The sequence below is a fragment of the Plecotus auritus genome, assembly GCF_963455305.1.
Source record: "Plecotus auritus genome assembly, chromosome: 13".
NCBI lineage: Eukaryota > Metazoa > Chordata > Mammalia > Chiroptera > Vespertilionidae > Plecotus > Plecotus auritus.
The window spans coordinates 24,152,909-24,174,556 of record NC_137779.1 but is presented as its reverse complement, the minus strand read 5'-3'; the positions used below and the strand labels follow the sequence as shown (position 1 = coordinate 24,174,556).

Below are 21,648 nucleotides of genomic sequence, written 5' to 3'. Positions count from 1 at the left end.
CTCTCTTTGAAATCTCTCTGTGCAGGTTACGTCCTGGAGTGGAGGGGTCCTTCGCGTCCAGAGAGGCCCCTGGAGGTATTTTTCTAGAAGAGAAAACGCCTCCCCAAGATGAATTGCATTTTTCCTGTAGACTCTAGAATCTAGAGTCTAGAAACTTTTTAAACAGGGGCCAGTTCACTGTCCCTCAGACCGTTGGAGGGCCAGACTATAGTTTTTAAAAAAAACTATGAACAAATTCCTATGCACACTGCGGGCCCAGGACGAGTTGGCTGCTAAGCAGGACAGGCAGCGGCACCCGGCGGGCTGGATAAATGTCCTCAGCGGGCCGCATGTGGCCCGCGGGCCGTAGTTTGAGGACCCCTGGTCTAGAAGGTAGAGCAGTGTGGGCGTGAAGCAGCAGGTCCGGCTCCCTGTAGGAAAATGACTGAAAGGCATCAGGAGGCAGAAGATCGAGTCGGAATCTGGCTCAGCTACGGAAGGTGGGCCCAGCCACGGAAGGTGGGCCCAGCCACGGAAGGTGGGCCTTTCGCTTCACCTCGGGAGGCCTCAGCTCTCTGATCTGAGCTCGGGGTCAAGGAGGGTTTTGAGAGAGGTAATGTGTGCACGTCCTGATTTGTTGGGGCTGCAGTTTCCCACCACAGAGGACTTCAGGGCTAAAATCAGGCAAGTCTTACCCTAACCGGCTTGGCTCAGTGGATAGAGCGTTGGCCTGTGCACCAAAGGGACCCGGGTTCAATTCCGGTCAAGGTCACGTAACTTGGTTGCAGGCTCCTCCCCTGCCCGGGCCCTGATGTTTCTCTCCGTCTTTCCCTCTCTCTTCTACTCTCCCTAAAACTCAATGGAGCCTCAGGTGAGGATTCACAATAAATAAATAAATAAATAAATAAATAAATAAATAAATAAATAAGTAAATAAGTAAATAAATAAATAAAAAGTGAAAAAAATAAAAATAAAATCAGGCACGTTTCAGGCAGACTGGGCCCTCTGGTCACCCAATGCTGAGATCAGGGGTCAGCAAACGCACAGAGCCCAAATCCAGCCTGCTGCTTGTTTATAAATAAAGTTTTATTGGAAATCAGCCAAATCCTTTTATTCACAACATAGTATCAGTCGTTGGGCTGCACTGGCAGTATGACGAGAGAGTTGAAAAGTTGCAACAGGGGCCCCGCTGCCCGCAAAACCTAAAATATTTTCTGCCTGGCCCTTTAAGAAAAAGTCCGCTGGCCCGGAACGTTAAATGACAGCTGGTCCGCACTCCTGGGAGCTGGACAAAAGCCACGACGTCTGTGGGAGGAGTGGGTGGGTCCTGGGTGTTAATGGGAGTCCAGCCCCAAGTGGGTCGGCGAGGTCACGGTGGGCTCCTGGGGAGGCTGGCATTGATGTGTAGACTTGTCTGAGATTGGGGGGGAGAGAGGCAATTCTGTAGGCCAGAACTGGCTCAAAGCGGGGGCTGAATAAAGTGGTCCCTTCCCTTACCCCCAAATGGCCTGAAACCTTCTCCAGCTGCTCAGGGTTATACCAAGATGCCCTCCCCCCTGCCAACCCACCCCCTGTGTCCAAGACACAATACTGTTAACCCAACAGCCTGTGCATGGGGCTTCCTGAGGGGGATGGGACTGGGGGGGGAAGGACCGACCCCCCACCACCTGAAGGAGGCACCTTGATGTCTAGAAGCATTCAGCCAGCACATGTTCATCAAATATTTACCGAGTGTGGCCACGCTCAGTGGTTGAATGTCGACCTATGAACCAGGAGGTCACGGTTCGATTCCCGATCAGGGCACAGGCCTGGGTTGTGAGCTCGATCCTCCGAGTGGGGCGTGCAGGAGGCAGCTGATCAATGATTCTCTCTCATCACTGATGTTTCTCTCTCTCCCTCCCCCTCTCCCTTCCTCTCTGAAATCAATAAAAATATATTTTTAAAAAATTTACCAAGCGCTGGGCCTGGGCTGGGCAGCAGGACACGGGATACTCCGGGGAACGAGACGGAGCCCAGACTGCACCTGGGACCCGGGGAAGGCGAGAGAGGGCAGGATGGGGGTTTACCCTGTCACCAGCAGGAAGCTCGCTGGCCCACGAAGTCTCAAAGAAGGGGTGGCCTTGGGCTCCCCAAGCCTGCCCTGGCCCTCACGGGCAAGGGGAGAAAAGGAACATATGTAATGCTTTCAACAATAAAGAATTATTTTAAAATATATACTGGAAACTCAGAAAGAAAAAAAAAAAAAAAAAGACCTCACCCTGGGCTCCCCGGAGGCGTAGCTGAGAAAAGTCAAGCTGCCCCCGACGGGGTACCGCATGAGTGGTCTCAGGAACCCCACGCTCCTCAGGACCCACCCCCCAAATGCATGATGATTGGCAACCAGAGATGAGAGCGGTGGGTGAGGGCCGGGAACCTGAGTCTTCCCTGGGTTCCTGGGAATGAGACTCCAGCGGCCAGGAGGAAGGAGAGGCCTCAAACCCTGGCCGCCCTCGGTCCTGTTGGCGTGGCCAGGGCCCTGCCCTAGAGATCCCTCCCCCAGGGGGCTCGGAGGAAGCCCAGACAGGCGGCCCAGGGCCTGAGCGCTGGGAGGTGGCTGCAGAGGGAGGCAGCGGGGAGCCGGGGTCCTGCCAGGGGCGTGGGCAGGGGCGCTAAGGGAGAAAGCTGTGCAGGGTGAGGTCGTCCCCACTGTGGTCCTCCCCGGACCCTTCCTTTAGGCCCGGGCCCTTGGCGGTGGGCAGGCTCCCGTTGGTGGCGGCGGGCGCCTCCCCGCCCTCGGGCAGCAGGGAGGAGATGCAGACCATCTCGGTGGGCGAGTAGCTGCGCACGTGGTACATGTGGTTCCTGCGGGAGAGGCGGACGGCCAGCACCACGGTGCACACCAGGAAGGTGGTGGCCACCAGCGCCAGGATGAGGATGGCCAGCAGGCAGTGCTTCACGGGCATGTAATCCGGGCCCCGCGTGAGGCTGGGGGACGCGGAGCTCGGCGGGGAGAGGCCCTGGCTGCTTTTCCCCTGTTTGAAGACGGCGTCCGATGAATTGCTGACGGCCACGGTGGCACCCCCGTGAGGGTCAGACGGCACAAGAAGGGCCGTGGAGAGACCCCCTGTGGACAGCGCCTTCGTGGTGGCTGGCTCCTTGGACAGGGTCTCTGGGGTAGTGGGCTCCTTGGGAGGGGCTGCTGTGGTAGCCGGCTCTGTGGACAGGGTCTCCGTGACCGTGGACCCCATAGACAGGGCCTCCGTGGCTGCTGGGCTTGTGGGCAGGGCCTCCGTGGCTGCAGGTTGCGTGGTCCGTGGCTCTGTGGGCAGGGCCTCCGTGGCTGCAGGTTGTGTGGTCCGTGGCTCTGTGGGCAGGGCCTCCGTGGCTGCAGGTTGTGTGGTCCGTGGCTCTGTGGGCAGGGCCTTTGTGGTGGCCAGCTCTGTGGAGGGAGCCCCCTCTGTGGATGGAGCCTCCGTGATGGGAGGGATTGTAGTGCCCAGTTCCGGGGTCAGAGGGCCCGGTGTGACAGGAATCCCCTGTGTGGCCAGTTCCATGCTGAGCTTCCCAGAGGTTGCTCCTCTGGCATCCCCTGTGGTCACCTCCGGAGTGGCTGGCTCGGGGGTACCAGGCCCCGCAGAATCTCTCTGCCCCAACGTTCCCATCGCAGCCTGAAGCTCGGGCCTCGGGGTCACAGCCCCTGTGATAGTTTCAAGCATTTCTGGAGGGTCCGTGACATACTCTTCATCGTACCCTTCCCAGTCTTCCTCGTCCCCATCCCCCTGGAGGCTGAGGCCGGGGCCCAGCAGGACCAGCAGCAGGAGGAGTTGCAGAGGCATGGCACCTGCAGGGAGACACAGACAGAGGGACATCAGGACAGCTCCACCCCGGGCCGCCGAGCCCCCCTGGCTGGGATGCTGGGCGGCCACAGCTGGACGTGTGTCTGCTCTGGGGCAGACGCTTGGCTTCGGGCACCCTCCCGACCAAGCGCGTACCTGGTGCACAGCGGGCCCTCCGCCAATAGCAGCTTTTCCCATTGATCAACATGAACGGCCACTGGGGTGCAGACAGAAAGCATGAGCTGCCGTGGCCCATACACCCGTTCGTTAGCGCATCGTCCCCATACACCAAGGTTGTGGGTTCGATCCCCATTCGGGGCACGTACAAGAATCAACCAGTGAATGCGTAAGTAAGTGGAACAACAAGTCAGTCTTCCTCTCTCTCCTCCTCCTCTAAAATCAATAAAATTTTTTAAAAATAAAATTTTTAAAGAAAATATGAACGATTAGAGCTTCTAGTTATATTGACTTTGATGTCACCCCTTCTTAATCCCCATTTCTGCCAGGGGTCCTCAAACTACGGCCCACGGGCCACATGCAGCCCGCCGAGGACATTGATCCGGCCCGCCGGGTGCCGCTGCCTGTCCTGCTTAGCAGCCGACTCGTCCCGGGCCCGCAGTGCGCATAGGAATTTGTTCATAGTTTTTTTTTAAACTATGGTCCGGCCCTCCAACGGTCTGAGGGACAGTGAACTGGCCCCCTGTTTAAAAAGTTTGAGGACCCCTGCTATACATTTGTAATATAACCTGAGTGGAGTCGTTCCTGTATACAGTTCATCCGTAGATCCATGCACTCATCCGCTGAAGGGGGGTCCATGACCCAGAGCTTGGAGACCACAGGCCTTCAGGATAACGCTGCTTATTTGGACCTGGAGGCCTGTTGGTGTCTGGTCCCGACCCCTCTGTTCCACTCTCCCCAGTCTTGGCTCCCTGCCCCCCGCCCCCCCACCCTCACCCCTGCCTCCCTCAGGTGCTTGCTTGGTTTTTCTTTTTCTGTCTCAGGGTCTCAGCTCCATCTGGCTCCCTCTGGCTGGGTCCTTGCTCACACAGGGGGGATGACAGCACCTGCCTCTAGGCTCTTGTGAAGATGAACCGAGGTGATGCAGAGCCTCCCAGCAAGCTCCAGCAAAGGGGGCTGCTTGGATTCTTTCTCAAACCTATCCCGTAAGTCCTCCAGGGCCCAGAGCCTTTTCAGAATAGCTCTGAGCCTTTTCAGAATAGCCCTGCCCTTGGGGAGCTGACAGTCATCATTGGCCTGCGGGTCGGGTCACTGTCCACTGGTATTACCTTCAGCCTCCAGGCCAGGAAGCCAGAAAGGGCCGTGCCTCTCTCTTTGGCCAGCTCCCTGGTCTCGCTTCTGGGCACCGTGAACCCTCCTGCTTTCCCTTCTCCCTCTCTCCTCACACGCCCCCGGCACTGGCTGGTGTGTGTGCAATTCAAAATCGTGCCTCAGAAAACCCGGCGATGAGTGGCAGCTGTGTTCTAGGCAGGATTCAGGTATTCCTGGGTGCTTGGACATAATGTCCTCCGCAGCGTGCCACCCTGCCTCAGCGCCGGGGGCAGAGTGAGCCTGCACCATTTCCAGAACCTTCCCTTGTTCTTCGCGTGATGTGGAGCAAAGAGCAGTGACTTGCTCATAGGCCCCTCAGCTTCCAGCCTTACTCTGACCTCCTTCCCCTGTTGGCGAGACTTATGTTGGTTTCCAAAATGCCAAGCTGATCAGATCTGAGAATAATTTCTTAAGCCCAACTTTACGATATTTGCATCAGACACATCTGGCCCTCCCAATTGTCACTCATGTCACTGAGGCTCAGAGAGGTGAAGCGATTTGCCCAAAGACACACAGCTGGCGAGTGGCAGAGATCAGAATTGAACCCAGCGAGGGTTCAGGAAGGCTTTGTGGAGAGACCTAACCTAGCTGTGGGGGCAGAAGGAGCAAAGGCTTGGAGGAGAGCTTAGCTTGCTGTGTCTGTGGCTTGGGTTGGGGAACAAGTTAGGAGAGGGGGGGCCAGAGTAAGAATAAGAAGGACCTTAAAGGCCACATCACCTAGAAAGGCCAGCCCCACGTGCACTGCGTGCCATGCAGGGCTCAGGACTGGGAGCACAGACTGTGGGGTCAGAGAAAAAGATGTTTGAGTCCTGGCTCTGGCTCCGGCTCTAGCAAGCGGTATGACCTTGACACAGATCTTTGCCTTTCTGAGCCTCGGTTTTCTCATCTGTAAAATGGGAATAACTCACAGTACGTATCCCATGGGGCTGTTGGGAGAATGCAGTGAGATGATGGATTCAGAAGTTCCCACATGCACACCCACATACAGGTTCTTTGCCCGCTGACCTGCCTTCCGGAGGCAGTTTCTTTGCACGTGGGGTGGAGCGCCTACTTGGGGGAAGAGTATGTGGCCTAACCTTGGCCCCACTGTCCTGGGGGCAGAGGCGCTTTGGAAGAAGCCACCGGCTCAGAGCCATATTTCATCATTATGAAAAGACTCACCCCCACCTCGGGCAGTTCTCAGTTCCTGGAAGGCTGAGCCCTCAGCCACTTCCTGCAGAGGGAGGGGCCAACACTCAAGGCCCAGCCCACCAGTCCTGGGTGGGGAGAGGCATCTTGGTGAGTCAGGGCCCCACGCTCTGAAGCCTGGGAGCGGGGAGGATACCGTGGAGGGGGCCGGGTCCTGTTCCCAAGGTGGGCCCTCCCCCCGGTACCCATCCCCACAGTCCTGTGCTTGCAGAGGGGTGGGGTGGGGGCAGAGGGGAGACCACTTAGCAGCTGTGTGACCTTGAGCAGGTCACTTCACCTTCTCTGAGCCTCAGTTTCCTCATCTGTAAAACAGGTGCTACTGCTTCAAAGAATGGTGGCGAGCATGGAAAGAGATGCGGCCAGGAAGGTCCCAATGCTGGCATCCGCAGGGGGCGCTTTATGTGGGGGGCTCTCTTCGGGGCTGTGGACAGAGGAGCAGAGGAAAGGTGCACCCCAGGGAGGGTGCAGAGATGGCAACCTCCCTGCCACCCCTGTGCACAGTTAGGGAAGCCGCGGGGGCCTGTGAGAGCAGACCCCTCCCCTGTCTGTTGAGGGAAAAGACACGTGCGTTGAAAAGCGGACGTGTCCCCGCCTGGGCCTGCCCAGGGCCACCAGCTTGCCCTGAACGTCCCGATCCCCATCTCCCTCAGTCCCAGGCACCAGCCTACTTGTTGGGAGGAACATGAGGCTCCCGAGCTCCTGTGGCTCCTGAGGCCACACAGGCCGCAAGGAGAGGAGCGGAGAATGAGCGCTGCCTGTGGCGGGCAGGACAATCACGGGTCGGGGCTCAAATCCACACACTGTCACCAGAGATGTCCTATAAAGCCCGCACCAGCCCCGGCCGGTGTGGCTCAGTGGATGGAGCGTCAGCCTGCGGACTGAAGGGTCCCAGGTTCGATTCCCGGTCAGGGCACATGCCCAGGTTGCGGGCTCGATCCCCAGTGTGGGGCACGCAGGAGGCAGCCAATCCATGATTTCCCTCTCGTTACTGATGTTTCTATCTCCCTCTCCCTTCCTCTCTGAAATCAATAAAAATATAAACTATAAAAACTAAAGCCCTCACTGTAGATGGATCCTCCATCCTAGGAGGGGCCTCCTTCATCTTCCCTCCACACGGGCTGCGATGATGCCCATTCTACAGATTAGGAAAACAAGCCCCAGAGCGGGGACTTCCTCCAGGCCTCACCTTTCACCTCACCTCTCCTCCAATGGCAGGCAAACAGCTGCTTCCCACAGGCGGGGGGCCGGGCAGGGCTCTGAGAGAGGGGCAAAGAGCTGTCACACCCCACTTGTCTGCTGCTCACCTAGCCGAGCAGGGCAGACACTGCCCATCTCCTGTCTTCCAAGCTAAAACCAAGCTGCTTCTGCCGAGCCCCACCTGGGTTTGAGGGGACGGGGGGTAGGGGGACACACACCCCAGCTCCAGAGACCACACTGTGCAGCCACCCTGGGCCACTCGTGACCTCCCACTCAGAATAGTGGACCCCAGGAGACCCAACGTTCCCGTTCCTGGAACCTTAGGATCCGGAAGACAGAGCATCTCAGGGTGTGGGCTGAGCAGCCGCAAGAGAAGGGATGGCTCCAAACCCACAAGTAGGTCAAACCGAGGCCCACGTGACCCCTCACCGCCCCCCTCGCCACACACACCCCCCCTCAATCCCAGTGCAGGTCTAAGTCCTGGCAGCCAGGACAGGACCTGGCCCAACGTGGGATCAAATCCAGTATTAAGACCAGATCCAGCCCTAGCCGGTTTGGCTCAGTGAATAGAGCAGGGGTCCTCAAACTTTTTAAACAGGGGGCCAGTTCACTGTCCCTCAGACCGTTGGAGGGCCGGACTATAGTTTAAAAAAAAAAAACTATGAACAAATTCCTATGGGCACTGCGGGCCCGGGACGAGTCGGCTGCTAAGCAGGACAGGCAGTGGCACCTGGCGGGCCGGATAAATGTCCTCGGCGGGCCACATGTGGCCTGCGGGCCGTAGTTTGAGGACGCCTGGAATAGAGTGTCGGCCTATGGACTGAAGAGTCCCGGGTTTGATTCCAGTCAAGGGCACATGCCCAGGTTGTGGGCTCGGTCCCTAGTAGGGGGCGTGCAGGAGGCAGCCGATCAATGATTCTCTCTCATCATTGATGTTTCTCTCTCTCTCTCCCCCTCTCTTTTCCTCTCTGAAATCAATAAAAATATATTTTTTTTAAAAAAAACAGATCCAAATCCAGCCCTATCATTTACAAGCTGTGTGACCTCGGGCAACGGAGCTCACCTCTCTGAGCCACAGACTCCTGGCTGGAACCCAGGGATAATAGTAGGACCTGCATACACCTCATGGGGCTGTGGGTTGAAGTGAGCCGTCCAGGTGGCGTGTTTAGCACTAGTAAGTGCTCAATATAGGCCAACTGTTGGCATTGTTGTTCTACATCAGTGGTCAGCAAACCGCGGCTCATGAGCCACATGCGGCTCTTTGGCCCCTTGAGTGTGGCTCTTCCACAAAATACCACGGCCTGGGCGAGTCTATTTTGAAGAAGTGGCATTAGAAGAAGTTTAAGTTTAAACAATTTGGCTCTCCAAAGAAATTTCAATCGTTGTACTGTTGATATTTGGCTCTGTTGACTAATGAGTTTGCTGACCACTGTTCTACATGTAGAGCCACATCCCTGAAAAGTCCCCAACCCGGGGCAGCTTTGACACACCTCTGACTGTCAGTCAGAGAGGGCCAGGACAGGAAGCCCTGGAAATCTGTCTCCACAGCAAGCCCCGGTGCAGAGGGCAGCCTGGCCTCTGGTTAGGAAGTCACATATGCCAAGTGTAGACAGTGCGCCAGGCACTGGTCTGAGAGCTTTACATGGACTGTTAGCTCATGGGGGCCCTACACCCCAGAGCGGCCGCTTCTCCCATCCACGCCTCGGTTTTCTCATCTCTAAAAAGGGGGCACAGGGTTCTCAAATGATCCCCAGCCTCTCGGAAGGCCCTGCTCCCGCCCGACCGGCCGAGGTTCCCAGGAGGCGCTGAGCCTGGCAGCCCGGCCCGTCCATATCCACATCCGGGTCTCGCTCCCCCAGAGCTGCTGGCCAAGCCTGGTGAGGGAGGCGTCTGCCGTGCCAGGTGTGGCCAGCCAGGCAACCCCAGAGGAAGCCACTCGGGGGCCTGGGGCCGGGGGAGCCACCTCCTGAGCCCCCTGCCCACAGACCTGGAGAGGCCTGGCCTGGGGAACTCAGATGGGAGAGGGAGAAAACCAGAGGGCCTGGGAGGGAAGAAAAGGATTCCAAACAACCAGAGCCCTGACCCCGGTCTACGATACATGCATGTGTGTGTGTTCGTGTGTGTGCGTGTGTGTGTGTGTGTGTGTGTGTTCGTGTGTGTGTGTGTGTGTGTGTGTGTGTGTGTGTGTAGTGGCCACTGCTTTTTGCCCCTAAATCACCCCAAATACAAATTATTAAGAGTGTTGTCATTATTATTGTTTTATTTTGCTAGCAATGGTACCCTAATTCTAATATTTCAATCATTCCCTCTGACCACACGTTATCTCCCCTATCTTACAAAAAAGCGTGAAGAACACAGCTTCGGAAACGACATTTTTATGGACATACTGTGCGCCCCTCCTAGGCATCACCCAGACCTAACCCCAGCCTTGCTCCTGAGCAAATCCCTTCCCCGCTCTGGGCCCCGGGGCCCCACCCACGAAAGGGGAGGGGAGGTAGGCTGATTTTTAGAGAAATGCTCCCGATTTCTCCGATTTTTCGAATTCCGAATGCTCCCAAGCCAGCAGCCACGGGCAAACCTGCCTGCGAGGGCAGGTGGCTGTGGCCGGGAGCCGAATGCAGCCACGGATCCTAGGCAGGCCCTGGTCCCAAGCCCCCCGACCTTTGGTGTGCCCTCCCCAGGGGCTGCGGCGCAGGGCCTGCCCACCTCCACGCCTGCCGTCTGCTGCCAGGCAGGACCGCTGATCCCTTGGGCACCCCCCGGTCCCTTGGGCACCTCCTGTGGTTTTGCGAGCCAGCACTTACCGGCCGTGCTCAGCGGAGCATGGGACAGCTGCCTCGTGGGCCCAGAGCGACTTCTCTGTTTCAGGGACGAGGACCCAGCCCACGCTGCAGGGCACTGCTGTGGCAACCCCCGCCGTGGTCCTCACCCCGCCAACGCCCAACGGCCGTGAAAGAAGGAAGCGAGAATGTGGTTGCTCAGATAGGGCCACGTGATGGCCCACACCTCCTCGTTGGTGACAGCTTGGGTGACATCGTTGATTGGACTGGGTGGTAGGGGGGCACAGGGGCCCGAGTGCCCCATGTCACTCTTGGATTCTGGTAACCAGGCCAACACCAAGCACCACATGGACATGTTCTGGGCGCCATGGTCGAGGCACCCAAGCTGGGAAAGGCCACAGCATTAGGCCAGTTGATGAAGAGTGGGGGCGACAGGGGACCCGCCCTGGAAGGGAGGAACCAGATGCAAAGGAGGGTGGTGATGGCTATGGGGAGCCCAGCCTTCTTTTGTGGTGCAAACGGCCCCTCTGCCTGCGTGCGTGCCTGCAGGTGGCCCGCTCAGCTGCAGCCAGAGCCTCTCTGAGGAGCTAGATTGCCAATTCCATGAGGGCAGGCCCTGCTGGCTTTCTTTGCTAATCGGTTCGGGTAGCGATCCAAGGGCCAGCAGTGTCAGATGCCAGCCCTCTTGTAGCTCTTCACCTGGTGGGGAAGCCAGCAAGCGAACCAGTAAACAAGACCGTGGTGACTGTGGCGAGCCAGGGTGGGGGAGGGGTGCCAGGAAACTCTTTCAAGGAGAAGTGGCACTTGAGGTAACAAGTGGGGCCGGCCGGGTGGGCAGCCCAGGCAGAGAGCAGTCCATGGACAAAGGCTGGGAGGCCTGGGGCTGCACAGAGCTCTCAAGAGCGTGGAGCTCAGGACAGGTGCCGAAGGGCGCATGCCCCGCCCTGCACACAGGTTGTTTCAGAATGCAAACTGGTCCCCCCAACCCCCCCCCCCCCCCACCACCGCCGGTGGTGTCCTTATCCAGGCACACCTCACTTTATCGCTTTGTTGAGCTTCACAGGTGTATGGGGCAGGAGGGTTGTTTGCTTGTTGTTGTTATTTACGAATTGAAGGTTTGTGGCAACCCTGCCTAGAACAAGTCTATGGGTGCCCTTTCCCCGAAGGCATTTGCTCACTCCTTGTCTCTGAGTCGTGTGTTTGGTAATCCGGGCGACATTTCAAACTTTTCCGTTATTCTATCTGTTACGGCGACCTGTGAATTTACCGAATGTACCTGCCCACCACGGGACCGTTCCTTCAAATGAAAACAAAGGTCTCGCAAAATAGACAACAGAGCTGTTCTAAGAGAGGCCCAGCCCTGGAAGGGGGGCGGGGCGTGGCGGGGAGGCCCATCCTACCCTACTGCTTCCCTGCTAGTCCTGGGGAGGGCTCAGAGGCTGAGAATTGCCTATTTGAGTCATTTAAAGGGGAAATGACCACTCCGGGGCCACTGCAGCCAGGACACAATTCCCCTTCTCAAATGGGAACGGAACTGTGGGAGTTCCTGTTCAGCCCAGGCCCAGGAGCAGGCTTCCTCCAGAGGGAGGGAGCCCAGGGCTCCCAGGGGTCACCTGGAAGGCTTGGGCACTGGAGGGTGGCCAGCGCAGGGGCTGGTCCCAAACTGGGAAGGTTGGAGGGCAATCCAATCTAGAAACCTGCCGATTTCACCAGAAATCAGGGATTTCACCAGAAAGGCTGGCGGCGGAAGGAACCCAGGCCGCGACAGCCGCCCGAGCGCTAGGCCTGGGCCGTGCAGGGATGCAGAGCTCTGGATCTGGGGCCGCAGGGGGCTCTGAAGCAGACCTGCCCGAGGAAGGACTCAAACTGGCTTCAGTGGCAATGTAAGGGTAGCTCGTGGGATTTAAGGTCAGAAATGAAGCTGGACCTTCGGCGTGGACTTAGGGAGCCAAGGGGACCCAGAAGTCCTTCCTCCATCACTCTGCACCTGCTCTGTCTGCTGGCTCCCTGGCTTCCCCAACTCCCAGGCGCCTGTAAACAAAAACTCAGATAGGACACACTGCAGATAACTCCCAGGAGCTCAGTGGCCCAGCCTGGGGTCAACTGTGGGCAGGGGAGAGCTGGATTCTGGAAGCAAGTCACTGCCACACAGATAATCCAATAGATGTCCCCATCCCAGATGTCTGTATTTTCAATTCATTCATTCCTTCAACAAATATTTACTGATACGATGTGCCAGACCCTGAGGATACCATCGCGAAGGAAGTAAGTGCTTGTCCTCACAGAGTTTACTTTCGATGTGGGGAGTAGGGGACAGGCACCAACTCAATGAGTCCAGAGATCTGATGGTAATAAAGTGTAATGGGGAAGATGGCGGGGGAGGGAGGGGAGTGGGGAGCCATGCAGGTGCTGGAGGTGGGGGGAGGATGGGCAGTCCAGAGAGAACAGCACATGCAAAGGCTCAGAGGCAGAAGGCCTTGTGAACATGGTGTTGGGGGTGGGGGGGAATCAGGAGAGGAAGTTGGAGAGACCACAGGGACAGGTGGCCTCTGCCAATCGTGAGGATTTCAGCTTTTACTCCGAGTGGGATGAGAGGTTGTGGAAGGGTTTGAGCCTAATTATCAGGGGTCAGCAAGCTTTTTCTTCACCGGCCAGATAGTAAATATTTTACTGGTGGCCATAGGGTCTCGGTTGCATTTACTCAACTCTGCAAATGTAGAAAAACAGCCACGGACGATGCTTAAACAAAGGGGCGTGGTTGGATGCCAATTAACTTTCCTTACGGACACTAACATTTGAATTTCATGTAAGTTCTACTTGTCACTATTCCTCTGGGTTTTTCTCAACCATTTAAAAATGTAAACGCTGCTCTCAGCTTGTGGGCTCCATGAACTCCTGGCGGCCTGGACTTGGCCTGCGGGCCTTCGTTTGCCCAGTCCTGCCTCAGGACCTTAACAAGCTACTCCGGTTGCTGTGCTGAGACTAACGCAGGATTCGACAGGAAGCTGGGTTTGAAAGCTGTGCTGATCATTATGTGTCCATGTGACTGGGCCCCAGGGTGCTCAGATATTGGGTCAAACTGTGAGGGTGCTGGGGGGAGGGTGTTTCTGGAAAAGATTAATAGGACTGGGTAGACTGAGAAAAGCAGATTGGCTGCCCGTGTTGTGTGTGGGCCTGGTCTAATCAGTTGACGGTGGGTGGGCCTGGTCTAATCAGTTGACAGTCAGATGGCACTCAAATGGGAACATCTGCTTTTCTGAGTGTCCGGCTTGCTGACTGGAGAGCTCGGGACTTGTTGGCCTCCCTGTGTGAGCCAATTCCTTATAATGAATCTCTCTGCATATACTTGTACCCATCCTATGGGTTGTTTCTCTGGGGAACCCCAACACAGGTGCTCAGTCCACATCAGAGACGAAGAGGGCATCGACTAGTGGGGTGACAGTGGAGGTGGGAGAAGCAGTGGGATATGGGTGTACTTTGAAGCTGGAGCCGACATGAGTCGTTGACAGCCTACGCGTGGGGTAGGAGAGGAGACAGGGATCAGGTGGGCTGGGAGGCAGGGGCCCTGGGGGCTCTCACAGAGTGTGGACTTGTGTCTCCCTGTGAAAGCTTGACAGATTCTGTTCTAGAACACATCACTCTGGAAGCAAAAAAGGGAACAGGTAAGTGGAGGTAGAGGAACCAGTTCAAAAAATGGTCTGGTCTCTACAAGGGAAGGTTTCTGGCAGGTGCCCAGATGCCCATGTACGAATCTCACCAATGTCACTGCAAAAAAAAAAAAAAAGATAAAAGAATCTCGCCCTGGCCAGGTGGCTCGGTCAGTTGGAGCGTCGTCCTGTACACCAAAAGGTTGCCAGTTCAATCCCTGGTCAGGGCACATACTTAGGTTGCGGGTTCGATCCTGTTGGGGTGTGTATGGAAGACAACTGATAGATGTTTCTTTCTCACATCGATGTTTCTCTCGCCCTCCCTCCCTCCCTAAAAAATCAATGAAAACATAGCCTCGGGTGAGGATTTTAGAAAATCATCATCTTGCCATCTTTCCTGGCGTTTTGCTACACTGCCTCCGGTAGACACTGGCCAGGTGACGAGAACTCATGTGTCACTTTGGAACCGCAGCTGAGGCGTTTGGTAACCATGAGAGGCTTTGTGTACCTTCCACAACCCCAAGGGCTTCTGGGCGGGGAAACAAACCTGCAACAGCTTCCTGTTATTTATGGGGCAACTTCCCGGTTCTCAGGCTTGTCACTGTGGTCCCAAAGGTGGGACTCTTTTTTTTGCTGAAATCCTGATGGTTGACTTCTTGACCCTCAGGGCACGGAGAGCCTCAACACGCTTCCTTGCTGGGCCATTTGGCCACTCGCTCCTGTACAATTTTCTCCAAGACCTTCACACCCCCCCTCACTGTAAAAACAGTTACCCAGTGAACGCCAAGATAAACAGACATGTCTGGGGGCAGACAGGATTAGGAATGAGACAGCAGAGCTATAATGAAGGCCAGCCCTGCTGCCGGGACCTGAGGCACCTGGTGGAGGTGAGGCTAATACACTTGGCAACCCCCTCCCCAGCTTCCCTAGCACCTCACGGCCCAAAGACACCCTGCACTGAATCTACTTGCACCCCAGGTTGGCCGGGAAGGTGGGGAAGGCGCTTTATTTGTATCTGAAGCCCTGGTGCACACAGCACCTGGCACCAGGGGAGGCCCTGGCTCCTCCCCTTTGAAACACTGATGACTGCTTGTCGCCTTCAACCCAAAGCTTTCCCTAAGCCTGCAGCTGCCCGCTGGGATCCCCTGGGAATCATTTCTCCCGGTGCTGTCCCCAAACCACCAAACCCTTTCCCCCAAAACTCTCTTGGTCTTTGAGATGTGAATAAGCCCCCATTTAAAACGAGAAAAACCTAAGCCGCTAGTGGTCATTCCCCATCTAGAGCACATGGATGCCTTTTGGGAAGAGACCCATCTACTTGCTTTTCAACTGCCTTCCGACTCCTGAGCTGAGCGTTGGAGTAACTTCTTGTCTTCCCGCCCAGCTCCCTGGGCAATGGACTGGCATTCTTTCCAAGGTCCCTCACCATGAAGTCTGTCACGTAAGCTGTGTTCCCTACAAACCCTTCAGGCCCCATTTCTTACAAGGTTTTCTTACCCAGTTTCCTCTCCATGCAGTAGAGTAAAATGACACTGAATTTCAAAGCTCCCACCAGCCTCTCTCTAAAATCGTCTCCCTCCACATTCCAACGGATCTAGCAAACTTTGCAGCCAGCATCTTTGGATCTGGAGCAATTTCCCACTCCCCACTTCTCCCTTCCACCTTTTCCAGAACTTGCAATTGGAGAAAGTTCACGAAGCACACCAGGACTCCTGCCTCCTAGCAAAGTCCTTCCACCCGGACGTCTGATAAACTGTTTGCTGGTGGGCTAAATTCATGGGGTCGGGGACCGGGGTGCTATCCTTTGGGACTTAAAATTGGACACACCCCACTAGGGAGGTGACATCACCCCACTTCAATCAGAGGTGGCGGCTGGGACCGAGATTGAACATATTAAAATATATGTCCCATATCATATTGGTTGAAAATATATTTCCCAGTCTGTACAGCCTCATCTTTTGACATCTTGGTCTGGTTTTTATGTAACCAATCTACCCCTTCCTTTGTGATTTATTCCATTGCTTTGGGATTTTAAAATCACAAATGGTTTTCCCCAGTCTGAAGTCTAGACAAGGAGGAACTTACTTTTTTTCTTCTAAATTTGAAAAATAGTTTCATTTAACTATTGACTTAATAGCATACACTGGTGTCACCAGAAGGCTCTAACGAATCCCTGTGCCCAGAGCTACTTAATGTAGCCACACCATTTCCTCCTGCCACTGATTTGTGATGCTTGTTTTAATGTATTAACTAATTTATCACTCATACACTAATTTTAATAATTTCTTTCTGGGAATGAAGACATTGATAGGAAAAATCCAATTAAGTAAATTATCCATGACTGCTACACCCACATAGTAACATTTGTGGCATTTACTCTACACACAAATGTACATTGCATGTGCATATACCCTTAAAAGGGTTTGTCAGAAACATCCCTTCTGGGGTGGGCATTCTATTTTATGCATCTTTATTCGAGGTCATGGAGCCAGGTCTCTTATGTTTGTATGAACAAGTCTAACCGGACTCAACACCCTCCCTATCTCACCTTTGAAAAAAGTACTTTATATGCCAACTAACACCATCTACCTCACAGTGACTTCACGACAGAGTTGGACAGAATTCTTTTTTTGTAACAAATTTCACTTTTCTAATGACATTAGTAACACAGTTCACTGTGAGACACTTGAAATACACTGGTGGTGGACGCCCAATATCCTGAAATACTATTAAATGACTTTAAGTAACTATACTAGTACAATATTACATCTGAATGTGACAAGCAAATTAACCAGCTGGACTAACTTCTCCTCTTCTAGTTCCTGAATAGATCTCCCGTTAGTTTCCCTGGGACAAAATTCCCAGAGGTAAAATCATGGGTCAAAAGAACGAACATGTGCCCAGCCAGCGTGGCTCAGTGGTTGAGTGTCAACCTATGAACCAGGACGTCACAGTTCAATTCCTGGTCAGGGCACATGCCCGGGTTGCGGGCTCGATCTCCAGTACAGGAGGCAGCCGATAGATGATTCTCTCTTAACACTGATTTCTATCTCTCTCTCCCTCTCCTCTACTCTCTGAAATCAATCAAAATATATGTAAGAAGAATAATAAGAACATGTGAGCCTTCTGATATACCCGTCACACTGCCCTCTGGAAAGGCTGTGCCAATTTGCATAAACTACCTCCAACAGTGGAGAAAAGGACTTAAAATTTTTTTTAAAGAACAAAGGGCACTGTCCAGCTTGGACAGTAAGTACGACCCGTCTGAAAAAGTAAAGGTGTGTCTTTGACGACGACAAGGGCTGCAGGGCGTTCTCAGGGGCCAGCAGAAAGCAGCCGGGCCACTTAGAGTTAACTGATTCCTAAGAGCCAACAAAGCTTTTCTGGAACCAACATCGAGTACAGCAAGGGAAGTCACCTTTCAAAAAAGGGAAGTTCTCCCTCGATGCAGCCTGGCTGGCCGTCTGGGGCCAGCATGGTGACCTTTGAGTCTTCTGGCAAAGCAGCGAGGTGCCAAGTCAGTCATAAATACCCCGCACCACGCATCGTCCCCCTGACCTGGGCGCCGAGGGGCTGCAGACAGCATCTGCCAACTTCCACTTCCTGCAGCCATGGGCTGACCACGGCCCTGGCCGCCATTCTTCTCAGCAACTTTAGGAGAAGTATTTGGAAGGGAAGCTGTGCGCCGAGTGGTCATATTTACAGCCGTTTAGAAAAACCAAACAGTGGGAATTTCTTTGCCACAATCACTGAATGTCATGAGATAATGTTTTAGTGCAAAAAGTGAAGCCCTTGGAAAAGGGCCATGACATTCAAGTGGCCCTGAAAGCCTTCTGCTGGAATAAAAATCACAGCCAACCCAAGGGGAAATTTCCTTCTACTTCTGCTGAACGAAAAGAATGCTTTCAAAGGTCCTGTCAGGGAATCTGCTCATCGTAACCAAGGCAGCTAGCTGTGCAATGAGGGCTTCCTAGGGGGTCAGACACAGGTATTCCCTCATCTACAGCAGAATAAAATCCCATCCTCTTTCCAGATAGAAAAGGGATCCCCTGAGGTCAGGAAACCTGCCCAGGTCACCCCCTGGCGAAGGCTGTGAGCAGGATTCAAATATCCAGGCCCGGGACTCTGGCCCAGAGCCGTCTCCTGGACCCACCACACGGCCCCTCCCGCTGGAGCCAAGCGCCCCCCACACGTCCTGTACTTACCCGTGGGGAGGAACGGTCACCTGGCTGGTCCCACTGAGTCAGGAGCTGAGACACAGAGGCCGCCTTGGAGACCGCTGCAGTGTGAAATAAACACGGACACCATTTTGTAATCAAGGACTTTTTAATCTTTGAAAAGGGAAGCAAGTGTCTGACAGAACACTATGGCCGCTCTATAAGAGCCGATCTGGGAGTAATTCACGGGTTCTCCTCTGGGATAGCACGGCTTAAACAGAAGACAGAACAGGAAACACAATCCACGCTGCTTCGGGCGAGGCCGCGCCTGGCCGGGCATCGCTCATTAAACAAGCACACGGAGATCAGGGCGACCTTCCTGTCCTCGCTCTTCCCTTTGCACCACATTCCCTAGGGTGTTTCACCACCATCAGCAACACTTTTGTTTACTTAATTTAACATCAGAACCTTAAAACATTTCTGAATCTTAAAAATGAAGGTCCTCAGCAGATTACGTTGACAAAGAAACGTACAGGTTTGAATGTAAGTCAACTGTAATTACTATTTTATGTCCCATTATCCACTTCAATGTTAAAATTACACACAGACACAAAACCACACTGAACATTCAGAGGCCCTGGAGTTATGAAGACAGCAATCCCAGTATCGGTTAAGAACATGGTACCTTTTCTATGCAGACACCCCCCAGCTTGCCTGTGCATCCCCACTGTCCACACTCTGTCTCCATCCTGGTTCCCGTATTCCAATGCCATCAGCTAGTCCCGGCCCCACACCAGCACCAGCATGTGCAAACGAGTTCCCGTTGTGGTCCCAATGGCACTATATGTCTCACGTTCAGACACTCACTCCTTGCAAAACAGAGGCTCCTTAAATTTTCTCAAACATGCAATATGACAAAATGGAAAAATGGAAGGAAGTTCTAGTGGACCCTGAAATGGAACAGGTGAGCAGAGCTCAGTCTGTGGGCCGCCCCCCACCCCGAGTCTGGGGAGCCTCTGTGCTTTGACAAAGCCTGGGTGCGAGCTGGAGGGGCAGAGCGGGTTAGTGTGTGTGCAGGGTGCAGAGGGACCCGTCTGTACACATTAAAGCTACAGCAGAGATCTGCGCTCCTGGTCTGGCTCCATTCTAGACCATTCCCCTCAGTCTCAGTATTCAATAGCACCCTGTGGCCTCACCTTAGCTGAAAGCAGTTAGGGGTGAGAGGCAGGAAGGAGAGAGGAATGGCTGGGAGCCCTGAGAGAGGCGGCTGCCAACGCAAGGAAGAGGGAGGCAGGAGCTCGGCAGTGCACAGAGAGTCGCTTCTTCCTCCAGCACAGCACGGGGACGGCATGGGACGTGCAGGAAAGCAGAGGACGGCGCGGGGCCGACACTCCCCTCAGAGTCCCCTCGGTGTCAGTCCCTCACTGCACTCGAGAGCTAGGCAAGCTGCTGGAACGGGCAAGAGGGAACACTCCACAGTACGTGTGTCTTCCTGTCCCGGGCACCCTGGTCAAGTACTGAGTGAAACCTGAAACATGATGTTTAAAGTGATGAATGCAACAGCGTCTACGTGGACAACAAAACGGCAGAACACATGCTAGTTTATGTTAGATTATAATCATCTGAAGCACAGGGTGACCAAGAAGCAAAATTCCATTCTGGGACAACCACCCAATTTTTACAAAAGAGAAAGGAGGAAAGTAAATGACACGATGAGCATTTCTGACCAGAAGACTCGATGAAATGCGAGGAGTGGTAATACGAATTCACGTGATTTTTCAAGTCTTCCTTGTGTACAGTCATTACGATGACCAGGTTTGTGCTGCCAACGAGCCAGCACGATGTGGCTACTGCTCTGATTGTTCTCAGATGAATGTTTATACAAAATAATATCTTATCTTCATTTAGTTTATAAACATACACAGTGCTGTCCCTTTTGAATTAAGGAGAAAAAAAAACCCCACACACAAATACTGCAAAGTAGCAAAATACAAAGGGAAAAAAAAGCTACTTTTGGTTTGGCAACATTAAAAAAAAAAAAGAAATATAAAAAGCAATGTGGCATTGGTCCCTATTTGTTAAAAAAAAAAAAAAAAGGTACTTGGGCACGAAACTGAATCAGAATTGGTTGGTTTCCTAAAATTCAGAGTATCTTGGATTTTAAAAGTAGCACTTTTGTCTTTTAAAAGTTCAACAAGTCACATATAACACTTAAAACATCAAAAAAGCTTTCTGATAAAAAGCTCAGCTTTTAAATCACATTTCTGCAAATTTGGGAGACGAATTGCGCTCTGACGGGAATGTGGCCTATCGCTGGTTGACAAATCTGAAATGAATGTCTCCGAATGGCAGTGCCTCCCTCTCGCCCTCCCCGGGACCACACCAACGACCAGCTACCAAGCCCGAGTTCTTGCTCCCATGTGGGGGGTGGGGTGGACCTTCAGGCGGCTATCTTCGCCATCTGCTGTTCTAACTTGGAAATACGCTCATCTTGATTGCAGATTGTGTCTTTTATAGATTTGATCTCTTTTAAAATCTCATCCAACTTGGCTTCATTTTGCTAAGGAAACAAAAAAAGGAGGGAGGGGAAGAGGGTGACTAAAAAACAGTACACAAGGGTCAATGCAGTGAGAATTATAAGGCAGAGAATGGAATTTTCCACTGTGGGAGGAGCAAAGAGCCACAGTCGCCAGATTGGGCCTCATGAGCAAGTGATTAATGCTGGTCGGTCCATCTGAAGCCCCCCACAAAACAACAGCGCCTCACAGTGCTGCTTCTAGCCCGTGCCTGTGCACGACCTGGACGACACAACTCAACTGCAGGACAAGACTGACTCTCCTAGGCCACCCTGAATCCCAACCATGCAATTCCACCAGAAGTGACCTCTATGTGACCAGGGTGAGGAGCGAACTTCCAGAGGCCACAGAGCTCCTTCCAGGAGCCTTCTTGGGAGCTAAAACCTTTGCCCTGCCTGCTAACTGTTCTGAAGAGGCCTGAGCCTCCCACGCGTGGAAATGATTCCTTTGGAAACCCTGCAATCACCAAAGTCCACATGGCTTCCTCAGTCATGGTCAAAACTCCAGCATCTCCAGGCACTTTGCCTCTTCATTCCGTTTCCCTTCCCAATGACGATTCACCGCCCTCCACTCTGGCTCCTGGAACTCTGTTCCACAGCCTGTCCACTCCCCACCTCCTACCCAAGTTCATCTCAGTGGCTAAGTCCCATTCACTGCCCTATCCTCTGTCACTCAAACACTCAACAACATCTGAGCCCACCCGTAACTCCTCCTTCTTAGGACTTGCTCTTCCTGGCAGTTGTGACCCCATGCCCTTGTTTCATTTTACCCACCAGAGATGGGTGGGGTGTACACAGTTTGGGGAAAGACAGTTGAGAAAAACCCAAAGGGCTCCAGTTTACTCTCCAAGACCAGAGCAGACGATCATTATAAAAAAGACCTAAAGGAGCCAAGCATGGCCCCAATTCCAGCGTCACGACAGGACATTCTTATCATATTGGGCGTTATCACTCACGGAGAGCCCCTCTGTCCACAGCTGG

At 53.8% G+C, this 21,648-nt stretch overlaps 2 protein-coding genes across 3 annotated transcripts in view; both read right to left on the bottom strand.

The window, feature by feature from the left end:
• Positions 1-1,118: 1,118 nt before the first annotated feature.
• On the bottom strand, positions 1,119-10,409 carry SELPLG (selectin P ligand). The gene is made up of 3 exons (XM_080649803.1): positions 10,313-10,409; positions 1,708-3,799; positions 1,119-1,393 (listed from the first exon to the last, which is right to left on the bottom strand). Exon 2 carries the CDS (start codon positions 3,792-3,794, stop codon positions 2,628-2,630), a length of 1,167 nt encoding a protein of 388 aa, XP_080505929.1. The 5' UTR covers positions 3,795-3,799; positions 10,313-10,409; the 3' UTR covers positions 1,119-1,393; positions 1,708-2,627.
• Positions 10,410-18,246: 7,837 nt separating this feature from the next.
• CORO1C (coronin 1C) overlaps positions 18,247-21,648 on the bottom strand; it is a 64,465-nt gene continuing 61,063 nt past the window's right edge. For both annotated transcript variants that reach the window (XM_080650769.1, XM_080650770.1), the window contains exon 11: positions 18,247-20,652. In XM_080650769.1, coding sequence (XP_080506895.1) covers positions 20,533-20,652 — 120 coding nt within the window. In that variant the 3' untranslated portion in view covers positions 18,247-20,532. The remainder of the gene's footprint in view (positions 20,653-21,648) is intronic.